This window comes from Rhamphochromis longiceps, linkage group LG19, assembly GCF_057381845.1.
Source record: "Rhamphochromis longiceps isolate RC_006_pf linkage group LG19, R_longiceps_female_GT1.1, whole genome shotgun sequence".
Classification (NCBI taxonomy): Eukaryota; Metazoa; Chordata; class Actinopteri; order Cichliformes; family Cichlidae; genus Rhamphochromis; species Rhamphochromis longiceps.
The window spans coordinates 12,860,765-12,884,107 of NC_140575.1; the positions used below are offsets into that span (position 1 = coordinate 12,860,765).

Genomic DNA, 23,343 nt, shown 5'->3' on the forward strand with positions numbered 1-23,343 from the left:
GTTTCTCGGTGAAAGCATTGTAGTTTTAAATATTCCTCTATGAGCAGACTGTCACCAGCAGAACATGGCAGCGCTGCTTCCTGCCAGTATGGCAGATGGCGTGCTAGGGCTGAGTAGTTGCCAGAGTTAGAATTCACTCAGTTCTGATGATAGGTGGGTGATAATCGACAGCCACAATCAACAATCCGCATGACGTGCAGGAGTGATGTGATGCGCGCCGTTCAGTCTGCTCAGTCACCCCAAAATAAACTGCTCTTACGATAAGCTTTTATTTTGGTAGATGACGGCGTGTGGAGGAGGACTGAAGGGTGAGGAATTGCATCACGCAGAGGAGGAAGATAATTAGCCACTAACAAGATGCAAGGCTGCGGTCGTAGAGGCATTTGTTTGGTTTGTCTGATACCTTTGAGCATTAGTGTACGCATCATATCTCAAAGTCAATTATACTCTGAATAATGTACAGAAGCGGCCAATCAGGCACCGTGTCCACCACAGCTGTGTGAAGACCGTCATCCCGCAGCTACAGGTGAGTGAAAACTTGATGAGCTGGTCAGGAAAGTCACCTGTTATATTTTTGGATCAAAAATTTAGTTTCATTTGGTCTTTAATTAGTACACAGCGTCAGCATGGCTGCAGTAAACTTAGTACTGCAACATCATGCTACAGTAAAAGTAGATAAATATTTATCTAAAAAGAAATTATGTAATTTCTGCATCCAGCTTATCAAAGTTCTTAAAATGTGTATATTATTCATTTTTAAATGTGGGGCTGGCTGAGCTCGTGTTGGGCACCTGTATGAGTTATGATCATAAACTCGATGGTTTTGTTTTTGGACAGTGTCTGTAGTGCTGTTACTGTTACATCATCACAGTGTGATTAAAGTTCAGACTTTCAGCTTTAATTCAACGGGTCTAACAAACATTTTGCATGAATTGCATGCTTTTTTGTTTTTCCAGAGGCTCAAAACCTATTTGACAAACAGGATTATTGTAATAATTCTACATATAAGGATTGTTTTTAATACTAAGTAATTCCTGCCTGAAGTTCAGTTGCTTTTCCTTCTGGAGATGTCCTGCAGTCGCCTTCAGGTGCTTGTTTGTGGGTTGAGATCAGGTGATGCTGAAGAATATCTCATTTCTATGGCTGTATCCCAATTCAGGGTCTGCAGCCTTAAAGTACGCATTTCAAGGCCGATTACGTCACAGCGGCGCGCCGAAGGCTGTCCCAATTCAAAGGCTGCTCGAAATGCGGCCCTCAAATGCGTCCTTCATTTCCCTGAATTTTAAGGCTGTGGCAGTGTAGACTTCCTGGCCCAACATATCCCAGAATGCATAGCGCGGCGATGGGTGTGGATAAATTTGCACAAAAAAAGGGCGGATGAGGGGCGCCCGAAGAGTAAACTTTAAGTACTGAATATTATGTCACTTATTTATGTGCAAATGTTTAATAACGAAGAACATTAAAACATTGCTGTTGGCCACATGTCGGCAAAGTTATGTGACATTAGTGACGTTTGTACGAACTTGGTTTTAAAGCCTTTACTTTAAAATGTACGCCGTAGAGAATGATCAAAGATCATGTAGAAACAAACAAATGAACAAAAGAGTTTCTCCTTCATTTCTGTCAGAGCTATGACACGTTTCCAGCTGTTAGTATCATGGTTGCTAGGCAAACTGGGCAGCGCAACGGAGGCTTTTTTTAAAAAAAATTTTTTACTTTATTGACAAACAACAGTGTCAGCGCAACGGAGGCTAGACCGTCCCATTACACAAGCCTCGCACTTCCGGCCTTAGCGGTCTTTGAGTACGCGGCCCTTGAGGATTGTTGAGGCTGCGTACTTTAAGGCTGCAGACCCTGAATTGGGATACAGCCTAAGTACTGAGAAAATCTTGAGTTGCTTTTGTGGTTTTCTTTGGCTCATTATGCACGTGTACTGTGAAGCTCTGTCTGGTCAGTTGTGCAGCAAGTTCCTCTTGTAGACTCAATACGCTTCCTGCAGAGTGTTTTTGTCTTGGTTAGATGTTGTAAAGTTGTTCTTATTAATCATGGAAATAATTCTGTCATCATGCACTTTAGCTCCCTACTGTGCTCTCTGCGCTCTTTTGGTGTCGCAGTCATTGTTTCTAAGATTTAGTTTTCTCTTCAGCTTAGTGTTGTCATTTCGAGAGCTCCAATGAAAGCTGCTTAAAAAAGTTTAGCACCAGTCAGCTGCAGATCTTTTATCTTCTTTTGTCATGAAATAACAAATGAACTTCTCTCACCAGGTGTAGTATTTGTAGCATGCAGTATTTGTAGCATGCAGTATTTGTGTTGAACTCCTTGACTTTAAAGCAGAAAGTCTGCACTTGGGTTACACTGATGTACAGAGGCTAACTGGAGTGTGAGTCTATTTTCCACTGATAGTAATGTACATTAAAGTAGTAATGACACCATTAATAATAATAATAATAATAATAATAATAATAATGGATTGCATTTATATAGCGCTTTTCAAGTCACCCAAAGCGCTTTACAATGCCACTATTCATTCACTCTCACATTCACACACTGGTGGAGGCGAGCTACAGTTGTAGCCACAGCTGCCCTGGGGCAGACTGACAGAAGCGAGGCTGCCATATCGCGCCATCGGCCCCTCTGGCCAACACCAGTAGGCGATAGGGTAAAGTGTCTTGCCCAAGGACACAACGACCAGGACAGAGAGCCCGGGGACCGGCGACCTTCCAGTTACAGATACGCTTCCCAACCCCCTGAGCCACGGTCACTGACAAAGTCCTGCGTTTGAAATTTTTCACTTCAGTAAAAGTGCAGAAGTGTTAAGCAGGCACGTGCAGAAGGGGGGGGGGGGGCTTGAGCACCCGCCCCTTTCCTGATGTGTGCCCAAAGTGCCCTTTTGTTGAGGCAACTTTAAAAATATATATATATATTTATAAAAAAAATTTATGTGTGTGGGCGTGCGGAGTCCTGTCTGTGCCCCTCAACAATAATGTATACTATTAGTCACAGTTTTGCTAAATAAAAGGATCTGGCTTGCATCAGTCACATGATCACTATTAACCAATGATCGCCCTTGACGGCAGAACGCGCTGGTTACGAGCCGGGAACGAGCTCACAAAGAGCACGCGCATTTTTTGCGGTCCGGAGCTGTAGGAGAAACACAAATTACCTCAGAGACACAGACTTACTATATTTCTTCCATACAGACTGATGCGACAAAACCAGTAAGTAGGTGTACAGCGTACACTGTAGTGTATAGCACACAGGAGTATTGGCTTATTATGTACACGTTGGTAAGTTGTCTTGTGGCAACTGACGAACAGAAAGAAATGAGCGTGCTGTGTGTGCAACAACAAACATTAACTGACCTGTTATTAACTGCACAGGTAGTGTTGGTCATAGCTGCTAGCTCACTGTGTAAGGCTGTCATGGGTCTGTAGCTCTGTCACCGTTTTAGGGAACATGTTTAGTTTTAAAGCAAGTTTCCGGGCTTTTCCTGCCTTTCTGGAGGGATTATATTTCACTAAAAAACGATCTAATATGCATGTCCACATAATTATGCATTATTATAATATTTAAAAAAAAACACATGCTGTATTTTAAAGAACATACATTAAGAAACAGATTATATTAGATTTATATTCTAAATAAGACAAAATTTGGATTTTACAGCAGTAAAATTATTGTATCTGTTTAAAAATGTAAAAAGCTTCCCCCTGCACAGAGTGGATAGTGAAACAAATAGAATCATCATAATGACATTATTTCATATTTATTACTTCCCCCTCCTCATTGCTTTATTATTGTAGCTCTAGTAATAAATAATAATGTAAGGATTCTGGATCAGCACCATGATGCCCATAGTATATACAGTATTCTGAAGAAGGTCTAAAATGTCACTGTGTGTGCGTGCATGTGTTTGTTTTATGTATATGGATTATTTTAAATTATTACTCATGATATAACATTGTGCAGACATGGCTGGTAAGGACATGAGGAGGAAACAGTAGGAGCTGTGTGAGGCTACCAAAGGCAGTGCTATAACATTTTTCTGTCATCATTTAATTTTAGATTAAGTGCTGGAGTTGTTAGGTGTGGATAATTAGATTATAGTTTATTGCAATAGCAAGTTGTGCCTTGTTCTCAGATGGACAGCAAGTGGAGAGTGAAATATGAAATGATGGGATGGAAGGAAGAAGAGAAGCAAAGAGTGATTCACAGGCAGAGCCTAAATTATTTCTCACAGTTTTTTATTGCCTTATGGTTCCAAGCGCTGTCACCAATCTTTGCATTTTGTTATTCTCTCATGACACTTGTTGAATCAGCTACCATCTCTCCTATGGACTTTTTAATGTCTACAGTCTCAGATCAGCACAACCCTGCCCTCCAGCACCATCAGCAGCAGGAGCAGCAGAAACCCCTCAACAGCAACATTGTACCCATCAGGTAAAACATAGGCTACGTTTGCTTTGCCTTGTCGCCACCTCACAACAGTGATATAGTATGATGCGATCCCATATTAGATTCTTGATGAATGTGTGTTGTTGTTATTCAGCCTGGTTCAATGTGCCCCTTTTTAACTTAAAGGTCTCTGCACGGCCCTGGTGTTAAGAGTGAAATATTAGAGCCGAGTCATGTTCCGCTATCAGTGTTACAACAGATGCATTAATAACTTCAAATTACAGCAGCTTGAGGCGGGGTCACTTTAAATGCTGTCTATTTGGCCATTTTACTTGAGTAATTCAAAAAGAAATGTATTTAATAAACTGACTGTAGTGTAGTTTAACATAACTTCACAATATTTCTACCATTGTTGGAGTACAGTCTTCTTACCTCATTATTAAGGAGGTCTCTGCAGGATATTTGACATTAGTCATTCATGACGTTATTTTGGTCCACAGTCATTTTTAGCACGCTTTCTAAGCCGTTTAAGAGCCTCTCCTAAATCACGCCCAACCAGAACCGTACACCTTGTATCCTTGTTGCTCCATCAGCCACTGAACCAGCCTCATGACATATTCATGCCATGGTGATTTGTCACCTACTGTAAATTCCAGTAACTCTTAGGTAATAAAAGAGCACAGCAGGTTTCCTGTTACTCTAGCACCGTTGTCCGTGCACAGTTACTTGAATGATCGGCTGTGCGCTGTATCATTAAAAACTCTCAGTGAAACTCTGCAATGGCCAAAGTGCTAGAAGAGTCTTACAGCGTCCTTTTTTCCCCTGGTGCTGTTAAAGCAACAGTATGGAACTTTTAAGCAGGAAATGTCAGATTGCTTCACCTCATATTTTCTTGCTGGACCTGTTCTGGTGTGACCAATAACCTTTTATTGTGTCTAATATCGGCCAACTCCAGCTAGAGTTTTGCATTTTAAGTCGGTTCAGAGTTTAACACCTTCAGTGTGAAATATTTTCACATCATTATCACTTGGAGGCTCGGTGGCTGTTACACAGCAGGCTTTCCGTCTGCTTTAAGCTGCTGGATTTAATTCCACATTCTCCTCTTGTTTGGCAAATGTCTCAAAAATGAAGGATCTGTCGAGCTATGCATTTAGGGCTACGTGGGGGAAATTAACAAGACGAATGAATTGTGCTTTCGGTGATGCTAAATAATGAGCAAACAAATATTTTCCCATCACGGAGATTAATTGTCGGTGTGCGTGAAGCCTTTTGCCAAGTCTTTCTTCGTGTAGCCGTGGCCCACTTCTGTCAAGTAATTATGTATTCTGAGGAGACACCGTATGCTTCCAACGTCAGGATCATATGACAGCTAATCGGGGACCGTCCATCAAGCCCAGCCCTGGGACTGAGCCTAAGATGAGACGCTTACCTGTCAATGAAACATAAAGGACATGCAAAACTGAAGTGGCACGCTTTGAAGGGCAGCCTGGAAACACTTTCCCAGATGGTTTTCACAGATATACTTTTATTTATAAAACAGTTCCATCAGAATGGAGCATTCACATTCATTGGTATGCTAGCATTAAAGGCATGGTAGAGTTCAGCTGAAAGGGTAAAGCATGTAGTGGTTTGCCTTTTTTTAGTACAAACATGTACTTAATGTAATGGCAAACGCTCTTTACAAAAATATCAACTGTGTTACTGCAAGATCCTGTTTCGTTTCTGTACAGTGTCAAGTATGTATGAGTATACATAAACGTATCAAAGATAGAAAAGATTATATATACAGGATACATACAAACATTAAAATCATCGGGTTTTAAACATTATTGCAGTTTAAATCGGTCATCTGAGTAAAAACATGGACATCCCAATGCAAGAAATTACAATCTGGAGCGAAACACAACCAAATCCAGTAGCTGCATTTAAAAATGAAGTGATTAACTCTCAAACTGTTCTCTCTCATTTAAGAGTCGACCGAATCTGTAGCCTCGAGTTCAAGCCTTAACCCAAAGAGGATAAAATAAACATAATGAAACCCAGAAATAAATTAAAAACAGCAGTAATAACAATACAACCTGTACAGATATTTCAAATATGTAGGCAAACAGTGTACTCTTAGTGCACAAAATACAGCAAAAAAAGGCGTAGTTGATGCCTCCTGTTCTCAGGAAGTCTCACTTGACCGTTGCAGCTCTGTGGGTGCGTCTGTGATCACCTTTTTCTTCTTCAGTGCCTCCTTTCATATTTGTACTAAAGTGAAATTCGTACAACGTTCGGTGTATTAATCGTTTTCTTTTGGTTTCACAGAATCGATACAAAAGCCTGTTGCCTGGCAAGCTTTGCCGAATTACCAGTGTCTGCCTGAGAAACTCAACTCAGCGTCCTGTGGATTTCACCGCCTCTCAACGTTTGGGAGTGACAGACGAGGACATTCTTCGTGAAAAAGGTCAAGAACCGAATAAAAACTGCCAATCAGCAGCAGCTGCGGGGCAAACTTGAATGGAACGCGTCGCACTGATGGTTTGTGGGGAGGAGGCAGAGCCCAGAGAGCTGAGGACGATGCAGACACACATCAGTGCTTGGCAGATTCATTGTAGTCATCATCACTGCGCTTTGCCTCTCTAGGGGAAGAAAGCCACAGTCCCAGCCGACGAGCTGCCATCAGAACACGTCGTTTGCATCTAACCTTGTGTGGGCGAGTGTGAGACTTAAATCTGTAAGGCATTGAAGTTCATGCACAGCTTCGCAGTCATCGCCTCGGTGGCCACTAAAGTAGCCCAGGTACTGTATGCCCCGTCTATGCTGACACCTGAGACGAGGCGCCGGTGGCACCGCTCTCAGCTGGGTCATAGAAACAGTCTTCGTTCACTACTGAGGTCAGACTCTGGACGCTGAACTCTCTCTCCAGCAACGTGTTGAGGTCCACGGCTCCACACGGCAGCGCTGCATCCGTCTGGCTGTCCAGTGACCTGCTCTGCTCCTTCATCTTCAACAGGGCTCCCGGGCTCCTCCTGAAACTGCACGGTTTCCTCTTAACGGCGGTGAAGTGGCCTCGCACTAGTTTGGGTTGCATCTCCGGGGTGTCGCCAACACCCTCGGGCTGAACGCGGGGGGCCGGTGCACCTTCTGATGCAGAATCCTCCGACAGTTTAAGTTGGAGAAACTGAGCTTCAATTGCACTAGTTGGGGAGCTGCTGTCTCCGCTGTCCCTCCTCGTCCCCCCCTCGCTAAAGCCGTCGTCGTCCTCGTCGCTCAAAATGTCAGACTCTTTCACAGAGGTGGAGCGGGGTTGAGAGTTGGAGCAGTGTGTCTGAGACCAGTTCTGCTGGACTGGAAAGATGGGCGAGTCGGAGGACACGCGGGCTGGAGGAGCCCCGGACAAACTGTAGGTTCCACTGCTCAGGCTTCCCTCGTCAGAGTCTGGCCCGAGCTTCGGAGCCTCGCCCTGGGTGGAGAGCTCTGCAGGCGGCTGCTTGCACAACCAGGAAGCTCTGGAGGAACCTAGAAACAAAGGTGGGGATGGAAATTCCACTGTTATCTGAGCTGAACACTTGCAGCATAAGCAGCCGAGTGCCAGCCGAGCGTTAGGCGGCCAAATGACTTCAAATTCCAGTCGACAAGAATTATTTTTATAAAGAGATGTTTTTACAGGAAACCTTCCCAGGAAGACGTGCCTGGTACTAAAAATGAGTGTGGAGTGTTTCATACAACCTAAACTGGATGAAAGATCTCCATAAGAACGCTTCAGAAACCCACCTAGCCTGGCGGAGGAAGGCAGGGTGCTCCTCAGAGGAGCCAGGTGCTCCTTACAGCTCCTCTCCAGCGTGCCCTCGCCCTTCATGTTCCTCCTCACGTTCTCCCTGAGGATGGAGCGGATCACCTTGATGATGCTGACCTTGCTCTCAGGCACACTGAGAAGAAACCAGAGGTATCGCAGTAACGTGAGAACGGGGCATGCTCAGTTTGATTTCACAAGCTAAATATAGATTAAGATTTGCGAAGGGTTCGTTGTGTCTCCGGCGAAATTACTGATGTAATTTATTAGGACTGATCCCGATTTCATAGTATGTAATGAGAATCACCGATTTAGTCACAGGCTCTCTCGCTACAGTTCCCATGTAGACTGTTTGTATGAAATGGGTCTTTTTGGGGGGCAGAGAAGAAGTAGCTTTATTTGATTATCTAACATTATGGATAAAATGTTCTATTAATAGAAAACTTAATTAACCATTTCCAGCCGATAGACTATATTCTTTAAGAATTCTGGGTCATTATTAATGTGACAGTCGTGTGAAATATGTGACGGCTCCTAAAAACCAGAGTTTATCCAAACATCTTTGGACGAGAGGCCGACATTCAATGTGATCTACAAACTGCTCATTGCAAACATCATGACAGTTTGTATCGACTAAACTAGTCTGCAGAGTTTTCCTTTGTGTTGACGACCTGTCAAAATATTTTACTGCTCGTATTTCTTTTGCTGTCTGACTTCGTTTTCGCACCATGTCACGATGCTCCCAGTGTAGCATTAACTTAAAATCGGTGCGTTTTTAGAAAGCTGTGATTTCACCTAAACGCTGAATCTCTGACCTGCTGCACAGCTGGAAGACTGTCTCTGGTCTCCCCTCCACTTCAGACCTGGAGTGAATCAGCTCCCAGATATAGCTGCTCTGCGTACCTGTTCCTAGGAGAGCCGGGAAATAAATGAGAGGCCTTTAATCATGTGGTGCGTGTATGGTTTATGGTTTCAGAGGGAGATAAGAGGGGTGGAAGCTGAATAGAAATGTGGGTGTGTGGGTAATGCGAATGGGCTGAGGGAAATATGAAAGGAGAGAGATTTAGTGGATGTACTTTGTGAGTGATTTGTTGGGGATAATTTGGAAGCGTGTCGGCCTCTTACCTGCAGTATTTCCCAATCTGACCTGCAGAGCCGAGAGCGGGATGAGCCAGCGGAACTTGAAGGGGTCCGAATCTCCGTGAGAGAGCGCCGAACGAGGGTTGGCCTGGCATTACAAGAAAAAAGAAAAATGGGGTAAGAGAGAAAATGTAACGTTTCACACCAAACGCACTCGATGTGGGAACGTGACACAAACATACCATTTTTTTCTTCAGCTTGTTGTTTTCCCTGCAGACCAATATCACTGCTTTCTTGAACACTGGTGAGAGAGCGCGAGAGAACACATGAGCGTCTTGGATTTGACTGTGCATGCCTCTTGGGGAAAGCCAACTGAGGGAGCGCAACCACAGAAGCATTTTAAATGCAAGCTTGAAGCCTTAAAGCATATATCAGCGTTACAGCTGTGGATATTAAAATTCTGTTCCTGCACACTATTCTGTGCAGCAAACCCAATACAGCTGGTTTATATCGATTCACTTTCTCTACTGCAAACATCCACGAGTGACAATTAAGGGAAATGGTGAAAAATAAAAAGGGCTGACTCACCGAACACGGTCATTTCGGGGTCTTTTCTCATGCGGCCCAGCGACGGATGAGGGTTGAGCCAGACCACAGAGGAATGCATGAGAAACTCTCCCATAGAGATCTCTGTGACCTGAGAGAGGCGTAAGGGACGGCAGACAGTTTAAGAGAGAGTCGAGGCAGGCGCTGAGCTTTTTACGGCTCAGGCTAAGCGTGTCTGTGAATGGAGTTGCACTGCACACTCGGGTTTGTGCACAGGCTCAAAGCTCAGGCAAATTTAAAAACACTGAAAGCATACGTGAACATAGAAAACATGATTTGGCTTTGAGTAAATATTACATCAATTTATAAATGTATTCAGACCCTAGAGGCGTGCGCATCACCTAAACTGCTGCGCTCTGATGTACTGATGGAAACTCCACCAAAAATACACTAATTCACCTCTTTATCGTGGCCAGTCTGCTCGGCAACAAGCTGATCGAACACGGAGCCGTAATCCTCGTAGATCTTCTGCATCTCGTTGATGTGGCTGGCCACCTTCTCCATGGCTTTCAGGGCCTCTGCAGACACAACAGTGTTAACAGGACCAAGTCGTGACCCTGTGGGTGACTGTGTTCACCCTGTACTGGAAAAATGCCAAAGGTTATCACTTAATGTTTCCACGTGCGACTAACGTGACACCGAAATGCCGAGTGTCAGCACGGCCTGTTTATAGCACAGCGCTTGATTGCACGCAGCCTTCCTACCGGTGAGGTGGTAGTGTTCCTCGCTGTCGCCGTCGGTAAGGGAGACCAGCTCCCTCAGCAGCAAGGGGTACTTGAGCACCCTCTGCACTGGTTTAATCAGGTAGGACTCCAGGGTGGAAGAGTGCTGCTTGGTGGGGTTCCTGGCATCGAGGAATTCTTTGAAGGTCTGATCCGTCTTGGCTAAAGGAAAGAAACACTCAGACTTAATCTGGATCTTTTTAAGCCGTCTGTTCTCTTTGCTTCTGGTCTATGTTTCGGACCGTGGCTACGTTATTAAGCTCTAACCTACTAAAGAAAATGTGGGTCAGTGCAGAATCGCGGTGCAATAATGCGTCTCCAGCAGGGGGGAGTGTGAGCTTCTCCACCTGCTACGACCACTGTGGTATCAAAGTGTAAATCTTTGATGCTGTAACATTAAATCTGGTAAAACACCAAGTTGGGGCCGCATGGTTAACGTGAAACAGCAGGTATAAGACAGAGCAGGCCTTCGGTAAAGGTGCTGACATTTTCCCCGAGCGCTATGCTTCCACAGCGTTACCGAGGGGGGCCATTAAAGTATTAATTATAGCACTGCCAGCCACAGACGTGCAGCCACGTCGACGCCTCGCAGAGTAATTGGCAGGCAATTAACGAGTCGACAAATAAACAGAAACTAAGGCAACCCGGGCCCCATGGCGTGGCAGAAGAGGAGGGGGGATGAAGATGACAGAGATGAGTATATAATTACTTAAAGGACTCACAACAGCCGCAGATTTCTGCGATGTGTTGTGGATCAGCTGCTCGTGACCAGAGGTGCGCTGGGTGTTCTCGGTTTTGCTGAGCCAACTAGAAACTCGCACGCCGTCACTTATGTTCTACTCGGCTGTTTTATCCGTACTAAGCAAATATTATGCTTCCTGCTCAAATATCAGTTTGCAGTCGTCAATTGTGAGCAGCACAACCCGTCATTTAAAGCTTTGGCTAAAAGAGCGGGTGCACAAACCCAGTGAATATCTGGCATCTATTTCCCTTACTCAAACACTTGGAACCATTTTGTGCCAAGCTAGCACCGCCCGCATGCTGAAGCACTCAGGAATAATCACTACGCCAAAATCACAGATGCTTATGGGGGGAAAATTTTACCTAATACATCTACATATCTGAACAATTGGTTAAAAAAATAATCTGCATCTTCAAAAAATAACAGGAGGCTTTACCTCTGCAGCAAAACATCTTTTTATAGCCTGCTTTTAAGCATATCATTAACATAATTTACAAGATCAAATCATTTTGACTGTTCCTAAAATGCTTTCAAGTGTTGCTGGTTAACCATCCTCAAGGTACTTTAGTGATTTTGTCCCATCTAATCCTATTAAAGATCAGCCCTGCTGCTTCCTTTGAGGAATATCCCACACAGCCCCCCCCCGTCAGCTAAGAAGCCAATCTGCTTGCACTCCTCTCTCTCTACTGGGCATTCATCCCAAATAGTGGCGGAAAGGCCAACATCTGAGGAGGCATAAATCAACTTTAAAATTTCTCCAGCGTCACATGCTGTGGGAGAAGCGAGAGTTATTGTCACGGTCACACATCTGCTGTTAGAGGACAAGGTTATCCAAAGCCAGAATATTTATATGTGCATGTATTTGTTTAAACATCATCTGTTTGAGGAGAAAAGGGCGATAATGCTTTGAAAGTGTCGATCACAAACTGAAAGGTGGAGAGCCGTGTGCTCCTTCGTGCGTGGTGCTGGAGTTGGAGCGGGACTGGTGCTAAACTGGAGAGGCATCGCTCACCTCGCTTTCACCCACCGTCTCACTCTGGGACATTTACTTTCATACATAATTGATTTGCTTCCCAAAAGAGAAGACCGAACCTTCAGCCGTGAGCGGCCGAGCTTCCTCTGACGCAACACAGGAGCACGGAAGCTAAATTTAGCGGAGGTGGATTTAGTTTGTTTTTGCATGCTGTTTCTCGTTACTATGCAGAATATTAAGATGTGTGTTGTACCTCTCTCTAGGACCTTTTGGACCTTGATGTGGTTGGCACAGAAGCCGCTGTAGAGCTTGAAGTGATCGGCGTAGTAGAGGAATGAACCCCCGAGGGAAAACAGCAGCTTCTGTGAAGAGATGGGGGGGGGGGAAAGCACGAGAGAGGATTGGAGGGTGTGAACATGTGAAGTCACGACTGAATCACCGTGCCCTCCCTTCAAAATGCCCCCTCTGTCCTCTTCCTCTCACCCAGCCTCTTCAGTACACTGGCTTTCAGCAGCTCACAATCCGACCAGTGAACCGCCGCCGCGATCGATAGACCTCACACCTCCTCACACTGAGGCCATAAATCAGCCGATGACGCTTCTGTTGCACCACCTCAATTATTTAAAACCCAACACCTGAAAGATCTCTCTTTTCTCTGTAGCCTGTGTGGATTCGGGACTGAATCTTTAGATATTTAACAAACAGCGTGACGTTTCTCTACCTAACGGAGTAACGGAATACACGTACCAGCGTTATGCATTTAAAATACAAAATATGAGTAACTGTATTCTGTTACAGTTACCGTTTAAAAAGGTTCAGAATACAGTTACTTTGTTGAAATAAATGGATTACAGTGTGGTCGTTTCCTGTTTCATGTTAGGCTATGTCCTCCCTATTTTTGGTATTTGGAAACCCAAACAAAACGCGCATTAAGAGGCTCTAATGTCTGTGTCTCAATCTCGCAGCCCATGTCACCTCTACTACACCCCACATAATGACGGGAAATTAAGTAATGGAAAGTATTCAGAATACGTTACAAATACATTTTGTAATCTGTAGTGGAATACATTTTAAAAGTAACCCTCCCAACACTGCTTACCTTGAACTGCGAGGGGGTCTCCAGGGTGCTAAAGTCAGGTGACGAGGCAATTCTCTCCTCCAAGGTCTGCAGGAAGACCCTCTGGAAGTCCAGCATCTCAGGCAGGCTGCCAAACAGACTCTCCATCTTTGAGGAGGCAAAAGGGAAGTAGAACAATAGTTAGAAAGAGGAGGAGAAGGAAGCGACACAGGTGACAGGTGAGGACGTATGAAAGAACATCAGAGGGTGAGAGAGTGTGTGGCAACGAGGAAAAACAGACAGGATAGCTTGTAATTCATAGCAGACGGCACCCCAGAGTGTTATAACAGCTCCACTGTGATGGCTCCATCTCTGACAGAGGCACTTAGGGACAAGCTACAGCCGCGCACAAATAAAGCACATATAAATGGACACAGTAAACTTCAGCTGTGTAACAAGCGCTATCTGACACATCCAGCCAGGGTCGCCACTTCCTTTCATTAAAAGCTCGCGTGCCCTTGTCTGTCCTGTGTCCGGTCACATTCCGGTGTCCAATAATGGCCTCTTAATTTGCCCCGATGCTTAGAGGCCCATCAGCTGGTGTGTCTTGGTAATACTTGGGAGAGATGTGCTACGTTTGAGGTCACAGAGCTGGAAAGTTGCGTGCTACAGCAACGATATATGCTGTTGAGTTGTTAAACGGAGAAAAACAGTCCTTCTTTAATGAAGAGTACGTGCAGTGGACAGCCGTGCCGTGGCATATTAAGCTGAGGTGGGTTGGCTCTTAAGCCGCCCTTTATTGGTGTGGCCCTCTGAGACGCCGGAAGGTCGGCGGACGAGAATGTTAATTTGTCCTCCAGGCAGTTGGAGCAGTAATGAGGGAGATTTGGCCCGGCAGAGTTCATCGATGGATAATAAAAGCTCCACATATTAGGTGTCCAACAGAGTTAGCATACGTAAGTTTTCTTAGGGTGGCAAAATCAAACCACATGCAGGTGGTTACAGATGGTTACAATGATTCAAATGCAGTAAGTATACATGTTTTTCATATAGTCTATAACCTAATTACTTTCTGTAGCCCACATAATTAAACACTTTAGTTACATAAAAAACGTGAGTTTTGATTTTATGTACTATATAGTCTGTATAATAAATAAGTCTAAAATCCAGAAAGCTACACAACATGGGGCGGTTCATCTACAAACACACGTCTAATTTAAGTTTCACTGTTTTGACCGTGGCTCAGGGGTTGGGGAATCGCACCTGTAACCGGAAGGTCGCCGGTTCAATCCCTGGGCTCTCTGTCCTGGTCGTTGTTGGATTAACCCTCTGAGGTCCAAAATATAACCGGACATTTTTGATAGCGTAGTGGTTTGACTACACACCTTTGGAGCGGAGGATCACAAGTTCGATTCCCACCTGGGGTGTCTGTATCCAGTAAGGGTCCAAAGGCTAGTAGACCCCCCCCCCCCCATGCTAACCAAGCCTACAGCAGATTAGGCTGAGTGAGGAAGTAGGTATGATATAAATGCCACGGCAAGGGGGAGCCAGGACGCCAGGTCAGGGGAGAGATCACCCCCACCTGATCGGGGTGGGGTGATAGGAGAAGGATAGTTGAGTGCGATAGGAGGATAAATAATTCTCCACCTACCTCATCCAGTGTGAGGAAGGTTTCGTTCTGTAGAGGTTTCAAGTAGATCTCAAACAAACAGGTCAGGTCCTGAAACAGAAGTGGTCAGCACTTAACCTTTGAACCTCTTATCAGATCACCACCACAGCCCCTAATTCCCCCACTCCTTGCGGGGACTGTTGTACTCATTAAGTTGATATATGGGCTTTCCCCTCCCCTAGTTGCATGGTGAAGATGCCTAAAATCAGGCCACACTTTGAAGACAATCCTCTCCCTCAATTGCAGGCTGAAGAGGAGGCGTGTGGGGGGAGGAGACTAAATGAAAAATGGTAGGTGGGGGAAAAAAGGTTATAAAATGACTGGCCAGACAGGCTGAGCGACTACTCACAGCTAACAAATTCTTCTGAATGCTTGTTTTATGCTCCTGATCTCTTGTTCATCATCTATTAAAGTAACCTTACATAAAAAAAAAACCCAATTTACAATAAGGGCACAGCTTTCTAAATCATGATGTGAAGTTTAATATTAGAAATTCTTTGCTGGTCTCACCTTCACGTAGGACTTCTCCGTGTCCACCAGCTCCTGGATGACCTTGCGTAACCTCTCTGTGGCCGTCATATGCTTGGGGCAAGGTCTGAGCAGGGCAGCGTCTCCCGTAGGGCTCGAGCCCAAATCCCCTCCCTGCCTCACCGAGGGTTCCCCGCCGTGATCCATCAGACCCCCGCTGCCCGAGCCTGACCCTTCCTGGAAGGAGTGGTAGAGAGTGCACACTGTGTCCACGCTCTGTAGGGGGCGACAGAGAGAGAAGGTGGTGTATGTAGGTTAGGCAGGATTATTATAGTCAGCTGCATAAAATAAGAAGATATTGCACTGTATGATGACACGCACGGCCTGAACACAAACTCTCACGGATCCATTTAAAGATCCCTCATTTAACCATCCACAGCTAATGACTGCAGCCCCAAAGCTGTGTAAAATAACCACGTGGATCACTCCACCCTGCGCTTGGTCAACGATCCCCCTGGGTACAGTAAGAGTGTTACTGAGATTTAGTTATGTACTCTGTGCTAATTGGCTTTGCATCAAAGACTTTACAGAATTAGCAACTGGATATCCCAGCAGATAGCATTACAGCACATTTCATTATTCTCCATAATCCATAATAGACAGTTATGCAGCTTTGTGTCACGTCGATTACAGACAGTCTGACATGGCAAGAAATCCCAAGTGGTCGTATATTAGTGTGAAATATTTGGTGTTTGATGAAGAGGAAGTCTCAACCTTCCACACATAAATGAGTCATTTCTTCCAGCTTACACCTTTGATGGGTGGAACCCCATGAAGAACTTAGCGTCACAGCATTTACAAAAATATTCTACAGAAGCAGATCGCTCGCATCCCATTTTAGTGGACTGTACCGCCCGGGGTGGGGAACTTAACATCAGCCGTCGGCAGCGCGCTGTGAAGTTTTGCCTGTGGCAGGTAAGACTTTCAGAGCAATCGTGTCAGAAAGTGAACTATTAGGAGCTGCTCTGTTCTACGGAAACAAGAAGCAAAAGGGGGAAAAAAACCCTCTCTGTTGTTTCCAACTTACACCATTGTTGCAATGTTTGGGTTGCAGTTAGCAAGCACTGCAATACATGCAAACTATGCTCAAGTAATCAAAATCCTACCTACTAATTTCTTACCTGACAGGCGTGTCAAGCAAAACACTTCAATTGCAGCAAGCTTTGCTGCTATCAATTACCTTTGATGCTTGTGATAAAAATGGCCTCATGATGCCCAGACCCCCTTATTCCAAGTGAATGGCATGATGTAGCATTGTAATCTGTGGCCAGTCACAAAAAAATCAGCAGGAGCTGATAAATGCCAGTAATAGCAGGTTCCAGTCCGCTGCACAGCAACACAGCACGGCAGGACAGCCAAGACGCCAAACAAAACAGCTGCTCAGCACTCTCTGCCTCCTCGTGCATGTGCTGCTATTTAAAATATTGCATAAGCAAGCAGTCAGTCGCAGCTCCCTCTCAAAACTGTGCAGTAACAGACGTGGATCGATAAAACCTTCATTTTGTCACTACAGAACCGATACGCTGCCAGGAAGTGTGTGAGAGCTCACCCGAGTCACGCATCTTCTCACAGTGTGTGTGAGGTACGACCCGTAACCCCCCAGCACCACCTCCGCCCATTCCCAGGGAGACCGCAGATAATAAAGTCTGCCATTAATAAGCTTGCGACTCATCAGCTAGCTCATTATAACATGGTCACTCCAGAGACGGCCCTCCAATACTCCAGCAAAGACTGTGTGTGTGTGTGTGTGTGCGCGTGTGCAAAGACTGAAAAAGAGAGAAGAAAAAGGGAAGGGGGAAAAATTCCTCTCCATGCCCTTTATGTATGTCTGGGCTAAGCCTCTTTCAAGTGATCCACCTCCCACTGTAGCTCCACTCTGGAGGTCTTTGAATGTGGGCTGATAATTATGAGGGGACTTGAAGTCTCCCTGTGCTCTGATGTAGGGACTAATGTTCCTAGTGGAGAGCACAACACAAGATGCACTCATGCTGCAGACATACCTGTATAAATGTTTGCAGTGAGAACCACAGCAACGCAGCAGTAATGCTGCTCACAAATAGCATTTTTCTTTAGCTAAAGCTAGCATCATGTCATATTGAGCATGTTTGAGGTGACAGGAAACATTTAATGCGACTGTGCGCGTGTCATTTAGCATTTAAACGCTTTCAAATCTGAAGCGATTCAAAGAAACACGAGGATATTGGAACATAAGTAGAGCTGTTGACACAGGCTATCCCTTTAAAGATCATAAAATCCACCTCCAGCACTGATGCTGCTGCCACACACACACACAGCACCAGTCAGCCTTCATTCACTGATACACGCTTTGGGAGAACTCCATAATGCACCATGGAGGCAGACGGTGGGGGGGCTGCCTGAAGGAAACACAAAGGTTGAAGGATATCAGCAGGACATATTCATCAAACAGCCCGCTAGTATCTCCAGACAGGAGAGAGCATCCTTGTGCAGACAGATAACTGTGTTTTATTTCAGCTCTGGCACCCGAAGGTGAGGTTTGCCCAGGTCTTTAGAGACCTCCATTCAAGTGCCGACTTGATTCTTGTTACACACCCACACACACAAACGAGATGATGGAGGAGCCGGGTGAGGTGGGGGGAGGAGGGGAAAACACTTTCAGCTCTCACACAGGTCGCTTAGTAAGATTTTCATCAACGCTAATGACGGACGGAGCGTGATGAGAGAAGGAAAGCTGGTGGGTGGACGCCACGCAGTCATGACTCGGGAAATGCATTCGCCTCACAACAATCCCACCGACACAGCCTGACAGCTAGCCCAAATAACCAATTAAGAGCTGAGGACGTGAACCAGCAGAGGCGGGAGAAAAGCCAGGGAGCGCCACGGAAAACAAGCGGATCTGACAGCGCTGCTGTGAATTCCTGATCAGGTTTTCTTGCTGACAGGTGTCAGCCGGGGATAGTGTTTCGACTTCTGCTCAAACCAATTTGGAGAAGAATTCTTCTTATTTTGTCTGTGATGCATTTCCAGCTGCATTTCTTTTTATTTCCGCTCGTCTGCCAGCTGTCCGTTTCCTAGATCCCCGAAATCAAAGCCAGAGATTTTAATTCCAACGTCAAGTCAAATAAAAACACTTTACTGTCAATCCAAACATCCCAAACACAACAATCAAGCACAACCTACACCTAGTTTCCTTCTCCAGCGAAGCCAGACTACATCTGTTTAAATGTTTAATCCTGATGGCTCTAAAATCTCCTACTGAAGCTCATATTTTAAGGTTTAAACATCCACTACCTCTCCCAGTCTGCGAGTCACCATGACGAGCAGTCTGTAGAGCAGCCTCCATGCTGCCGTGGCCTGCTGTTGGGTCCTGCGGGCGAGCGAGCAGCTCTTCCTGCGTAGCCGGCCTCCTCTGGACATTGGCATAACAGCTCGGAGAGAGTGAGCTCTGAAGTTTACTTGACCTGCCTCGATTCTTTTTTTAATTCCCTCTGATGATCAGTCAAATACCCTCATCAACTTTCCTCCTCCTTCTTCTTCTGCGGTTTCTCTTTAGCTCGCCGTTGCCCGTCTCTCCATCAGGCCCAAGTCAGAACCCTCAGACTTCAGTGCACCTCAGCCTCTGGGGCGGAGTGGCCACTGGTCTGTGAGCGTAGGCAGAGAAAAAGTGCTTGCTGCCTGCTTGTTTTGCATATCAGTCCGTAGCGGACGGTCTGGCCACTTGGCCTGTGGGGGAATTTCTCCCCCAGGAGCTATTACTCTCTGTCGCCGCGTATCAGCGTTGCTCTTCCGATGTCTCTACCGCCACAGACTGCCATCCATCCTACTTCCTTTTGTCCGTTTGCCTCCAGATATGCCTCCTGCTTCTTCCTCTCCTGTTCGGCTCCAGGTGACCTCGCTGGTGTGATTTCCAGAGAGCTGAATTGAGAGGCTGGGGGCTGTATCTGGGTCCAGTCTCTCAATAGCGACAGTACAATGCAGACTGTTCTGGCTTGTTACCTCTACACACACAGGAATGGCTGACTCAAAACTGGGAGGCTCTGAGCGGGTGGGGGTAACAGTGCAGGAATGTTAACTATGGCCTCGTACAAGAATAAAACATGACATGCATCGCTCGCTCGCGGGCTACTACATGTGGACAGAAATAAACAGATGCTGGATGGTTTTAACAACAAACTATAATGGAACCATTTTTCTCACCTCACTCGGGTAAATAAATGTAAGGGATTACAATTAGGAAGGTTAGTTATTGTCCTATAGCTTCCTGCTACTGTTCTTTTACTTCTACTTGCACTGCAGCTTCCTGCCTGGTTGTAAAATGCTGTGTAAATGCAGTATAGACGTGTAAGACACCAAATTGCATCTAACACTGCAGACCTGCGTTTCAAGTTCTGCCAGTAGGTGTGTGGAATCACAATCAGTTCTCAGGTCCTCGATGATTTTGTAGTAAACATGACATGAACATCTCATTTTGACTCATGGTGGCGGCGCACAGCGGGAGGGGAGCGGTGGAGGAGAAAGGGAACGGCATCTGACAACAGTTCGCAGCCTGATGCAAACCAAGGCTGTGGCGCTTCCTCTTTCGCAACTTAACCCCCAGCTGTTGCTCGTTGGGCAAGTTTGTCTGCAAAGCCTTCACACCAAACTTCCCAGTTTTTTTAAGCAGGCAATCATCATCAGCTAGAGCAGAGCTTCTAGATACAGCTAATCACCTGCTTTCAGTCCTCGTCTTATATATTTGCACCAGACTCAGTGAATGCATAATAACAGACGTCTTCCTGCCAAGCCCAGATTTGAGCAGGAGCATCCTCGGCTTTGGCATATCGGGACTAAACTTTACAAACTGCACCAAACGAGATTAAGTTCTGTTTAAATTTGGACTCCTCTCACCCCGCGGTCATCCGTCTACGTCCTCAGTCTCCTTAAAGAGACAGTGTTTTCAGTTCGTGTGCACATCCACATGCACGTACAATATTTTTTATATTGAGTAAGCTAGTAAAGCATGCCGCTGCATAATTAAGTCTCACTTATTTTCTCCAAGTCTGGGCAAAAACACTTGGAGAAAACAAAAGAAAAAGAAAACACAGCTGAGCTCTGTCAGAGTGGGAGGATGCAAGATAAACACTAAACAGCATCTCTATCTCCCTTTTAATGCTCCGATGGAGTCATTATGTACAGAGCTCAGTCTGCCTTGCAGATGAAACGTTGCTCAAATCAAAGGAGAAGCCTTGCGCTTTACCGGCGGAGGAGCCCCATCTTTGCAGGAATAAACAAACAAATGCGGGGAGAGAGGAGATAAGGAGGAGGGCATGAAAAACAGGCGTGTCCCCGGGGCTGGCGTCAAGCATCCTTCAAAAGAAACAGCCTTGTCATGACACCGTGAGGCCGAGAAAGAGAGCGTGCAAGAAAGAGCGGAGGCCTGTGGCCGGTGGGCAGGCCGGTGATTCATTTGCCGTGTTAGTGGGCTATAGTGCCACCATGCCATCTTCTTTTCAAAGCTCAATAAAAGAAGACGCGCACTCATAAATCAAACAGAGCAGAGGGGAGGAGAGAGAAATACGAGCGGGGAGGGCCGGCCCCGTCGCGCTCCGCTCGAGCCCATTTACGCCTTTTATTATTCATCCTAAACAAATATTATTCCGCCAAGTCTCCGAGGACTTTGAGAGAGGATTGTGTTTTAATAATGAAGCCAGCTTCACATTAAAACACCCGTTCTGCTCAGCCCCCGAGGCTATTCACATGCACTCCACTGCATTAAAGCCAGAAGACAAAGTAATGCCACGACTCTATGCTGTTCCCTCTCAAAGGGATGCCCACAACTGAATAAAAGGTTAAGTGGCGATGCTTGTTGCTGATGTTAAACACCTCTCGATGACAAATAATTCACAGTAATGGCAAACGTCGTTCTCTAGACCGCATCCGACCCAGAAAAGACTCTGTGTGAATCAGAAGCAAAGGATCCACGATACAGCAACAAAGACAGCAACTACTTATCAACAAGTAACACTGCAAGTACACTCCCAACATAGCATTAACGCTGGGAAGACACTATCCCAGTGTATCCCAACACTATGACTCTTTACCTTCTTCCACCTGCCGTCACCACGAGCCTAAAACAGAGCTGCAAGCACACGTTGTTTCATTACTGCTAAGAGCCTCTGACAGTAAAACTACTCCATGCTTGCATTTGTTAGATTATTTTTACTGCACACAGAGGGATGTGGGCTGGTTGTGTGAAACTTTGCAGCTTAAAGTGTGAAGAGTCTGTACTATCAGCCATCCCAGCCCCACACAGAAAACCACGAGCCCATCCGCCCACAGTTACCGGCTGTTTGCCTTCCTTGGAGTCTCTCTGGCAGGACAAGCAGGCGGTCAGGTCCTGGACCACGCAGGACAGCTTGTCTTTCAGGAGCCGTCCCAGCCTGAGAAGCGCAGATCCTAAGAACGGGGATTTTTCCTCAGCTTTGCAGCCAAACGGCCAGAACCAGCAGCAGCACATGGCTGCGACTGCGCCCAAGGCCTGAACCAGCGACCGACCCCTCTGAAGCAGCTCAAATAAGATGGTGAGGCAAAGGCATGGCCGGGGATCCTCATCCTTTTCTGCTAATGCCATGGCCATGCTGGGTCATTGTGCATCGGGATCCCCGTTGCTTCCTCCGTCACTCAGTTTTTATCTCCACGTCTGGAAGTTCTTACTGTGGAGTGGACTGAGCAGGGGAAGGCTAGCATTAACTGTGCTGACAGCAGTAAGCCTAGATTATTAGTATGCTCGTGGCCAGATGGCGGCTTAGTCATAACACACAAGCACTTCCACAAATTACCCACACCTACCCACCCCTCACACACACGTCTGCTCAAGTTTAGAGGGGGGTGACGGTAGCTTCAAGGAAAACAAAATCATCTGTGAAGAAGAAGATACAACCTCACATCTGCAGGCATGTGCCAACGTTTTGAAGTTTGGGATCCATGATAAGAGGGGAGAACTGAAACATCCTCCTCACAAGCTTTTAAAACATATTAAAACACCTCAGACTCGTCCAGCCCGCAGACAGGTGCCAGAGTCCAGAGAGCTGAAGAGTAAAGATGTGAACAAACGGTGCGAGCCTGCTTATTACTCAACTTAATAACATCACTGCCTGAATCAAGCCAAATCTCGCTGCACTGACATCCAGACAGAGCATGGCTCCAGTCATAGCGCTCTTCATAAGTCCATTCAAATGCTCTTAGTGAAATGTCTCGTCTGGACAAATGCAAAGAAGCTTAATATGTCTGTCCGCTGTTTAACCTTTGGTTTAATGCAAAAGATGACTGTCTGCTTTGCTTTGCATTGCATCAAACACAAACCGCAGAATTTATTATGTCATCGTTCATATACAAGGACACATATACAATACACCTGAGCTCAAAGCTGCACTGACTGGTCCGTTTCCTTATTGATTATTTTAACCGCAGTTTTCCCAATAAGTGAAAGAAGTCGATTAAACCCTCAGAACAAACTTGGGAAACTTGAATTTAAATGATTTTAATCAATCACTTGCATGCGGACTGGTGTCATGTGGTGAAACCAGATTACTTCCCACGTCCTTCCATCTGTCTAATGGGATTGCACAGCATCCTATAGATGCTTATGTTCTAGCGCAGCAGCGCGGCGGTTAGCGCCGACGCATCACATGCAGTCCGGGGCCTTTCTGTGTGGAGTTTGGATGTTCTCCAGTGGGGTTAGGTCATTCTCTATTGACTGTAGGTGTCAATGGTTTTCTGCGGCAGATTGACTACCTGTCCTGCGAGAGCTGGGATAGGCTCCGCCTCCCCCCTGC

At 45.8% G+C, this 23,343-nt stretch overlaps 1 protein-coding gene across 1 annotated transcript in view; it reads right to left on the minus strand.

Annotated features, from left to right (window-relative positions):
- Positions 1 to 5,915: 5,915 nt before the first annotated feature.
- tiam2a (TIAM Rac1 associated GEF 2a) overlaps positions 5,916 to 23,343 on the minus strand; it is a 60,615-nt gene continuing 43,187 nt past the window's right edge. Inside the window, exons 16-27 of the mRNA XM_085392494.1 lie at positions 15,533 to 15,766; positions 15,005 to 15,073; positions 13,396 to 13,521; positions 12,550 to 12,658; positions 10,564 to 10,743; positions 10,259 to 10,377; positions 9,842 to 9,950; positions 9,496 to 9,554; positions 9,299 to 9,401; positions 8,989 to 9,082; positions 8,155 to 8,309; positions 5,916 to 7,899 (exon numbers count right to left, since the gene is read on the minus strand). Of these exons, the coding sequence (XP_085248620.1) occupies positions 7,196 to 7,899; positions 8,155 to 8,309; positions 8,989 to 9,082; positions 9,299 to 9,401; positions 9,496 to 9,554; positions 9,842 to 9,950; positions 10,259 to 10,377; positions 10,564 to 10,743; positions 12,550 to 12,658; positions 13,396 to 13,521; positions 15,005 to 15,073; positions 15,533 to 15,766 (2,061 nt within the window). The 3' untranslated portion in view covers positions 5,916 to 7,195. The remainder of the gene's footprint in view (positions 7,900 to 8,154; positions 8,310 to 8,988; positions 9,083 to 9,298; positions 9,402 to 9,495; positions 9,555 to 9,841; positions 9,951 to 10,258; positions 10,378 to 10,563; positions 10,744 to 12,549; positions 12,659 to 13,395; positions 13,522 to 15,004; positions 15,074 to 15,532; positions 15,767 to 23,343) is intronic.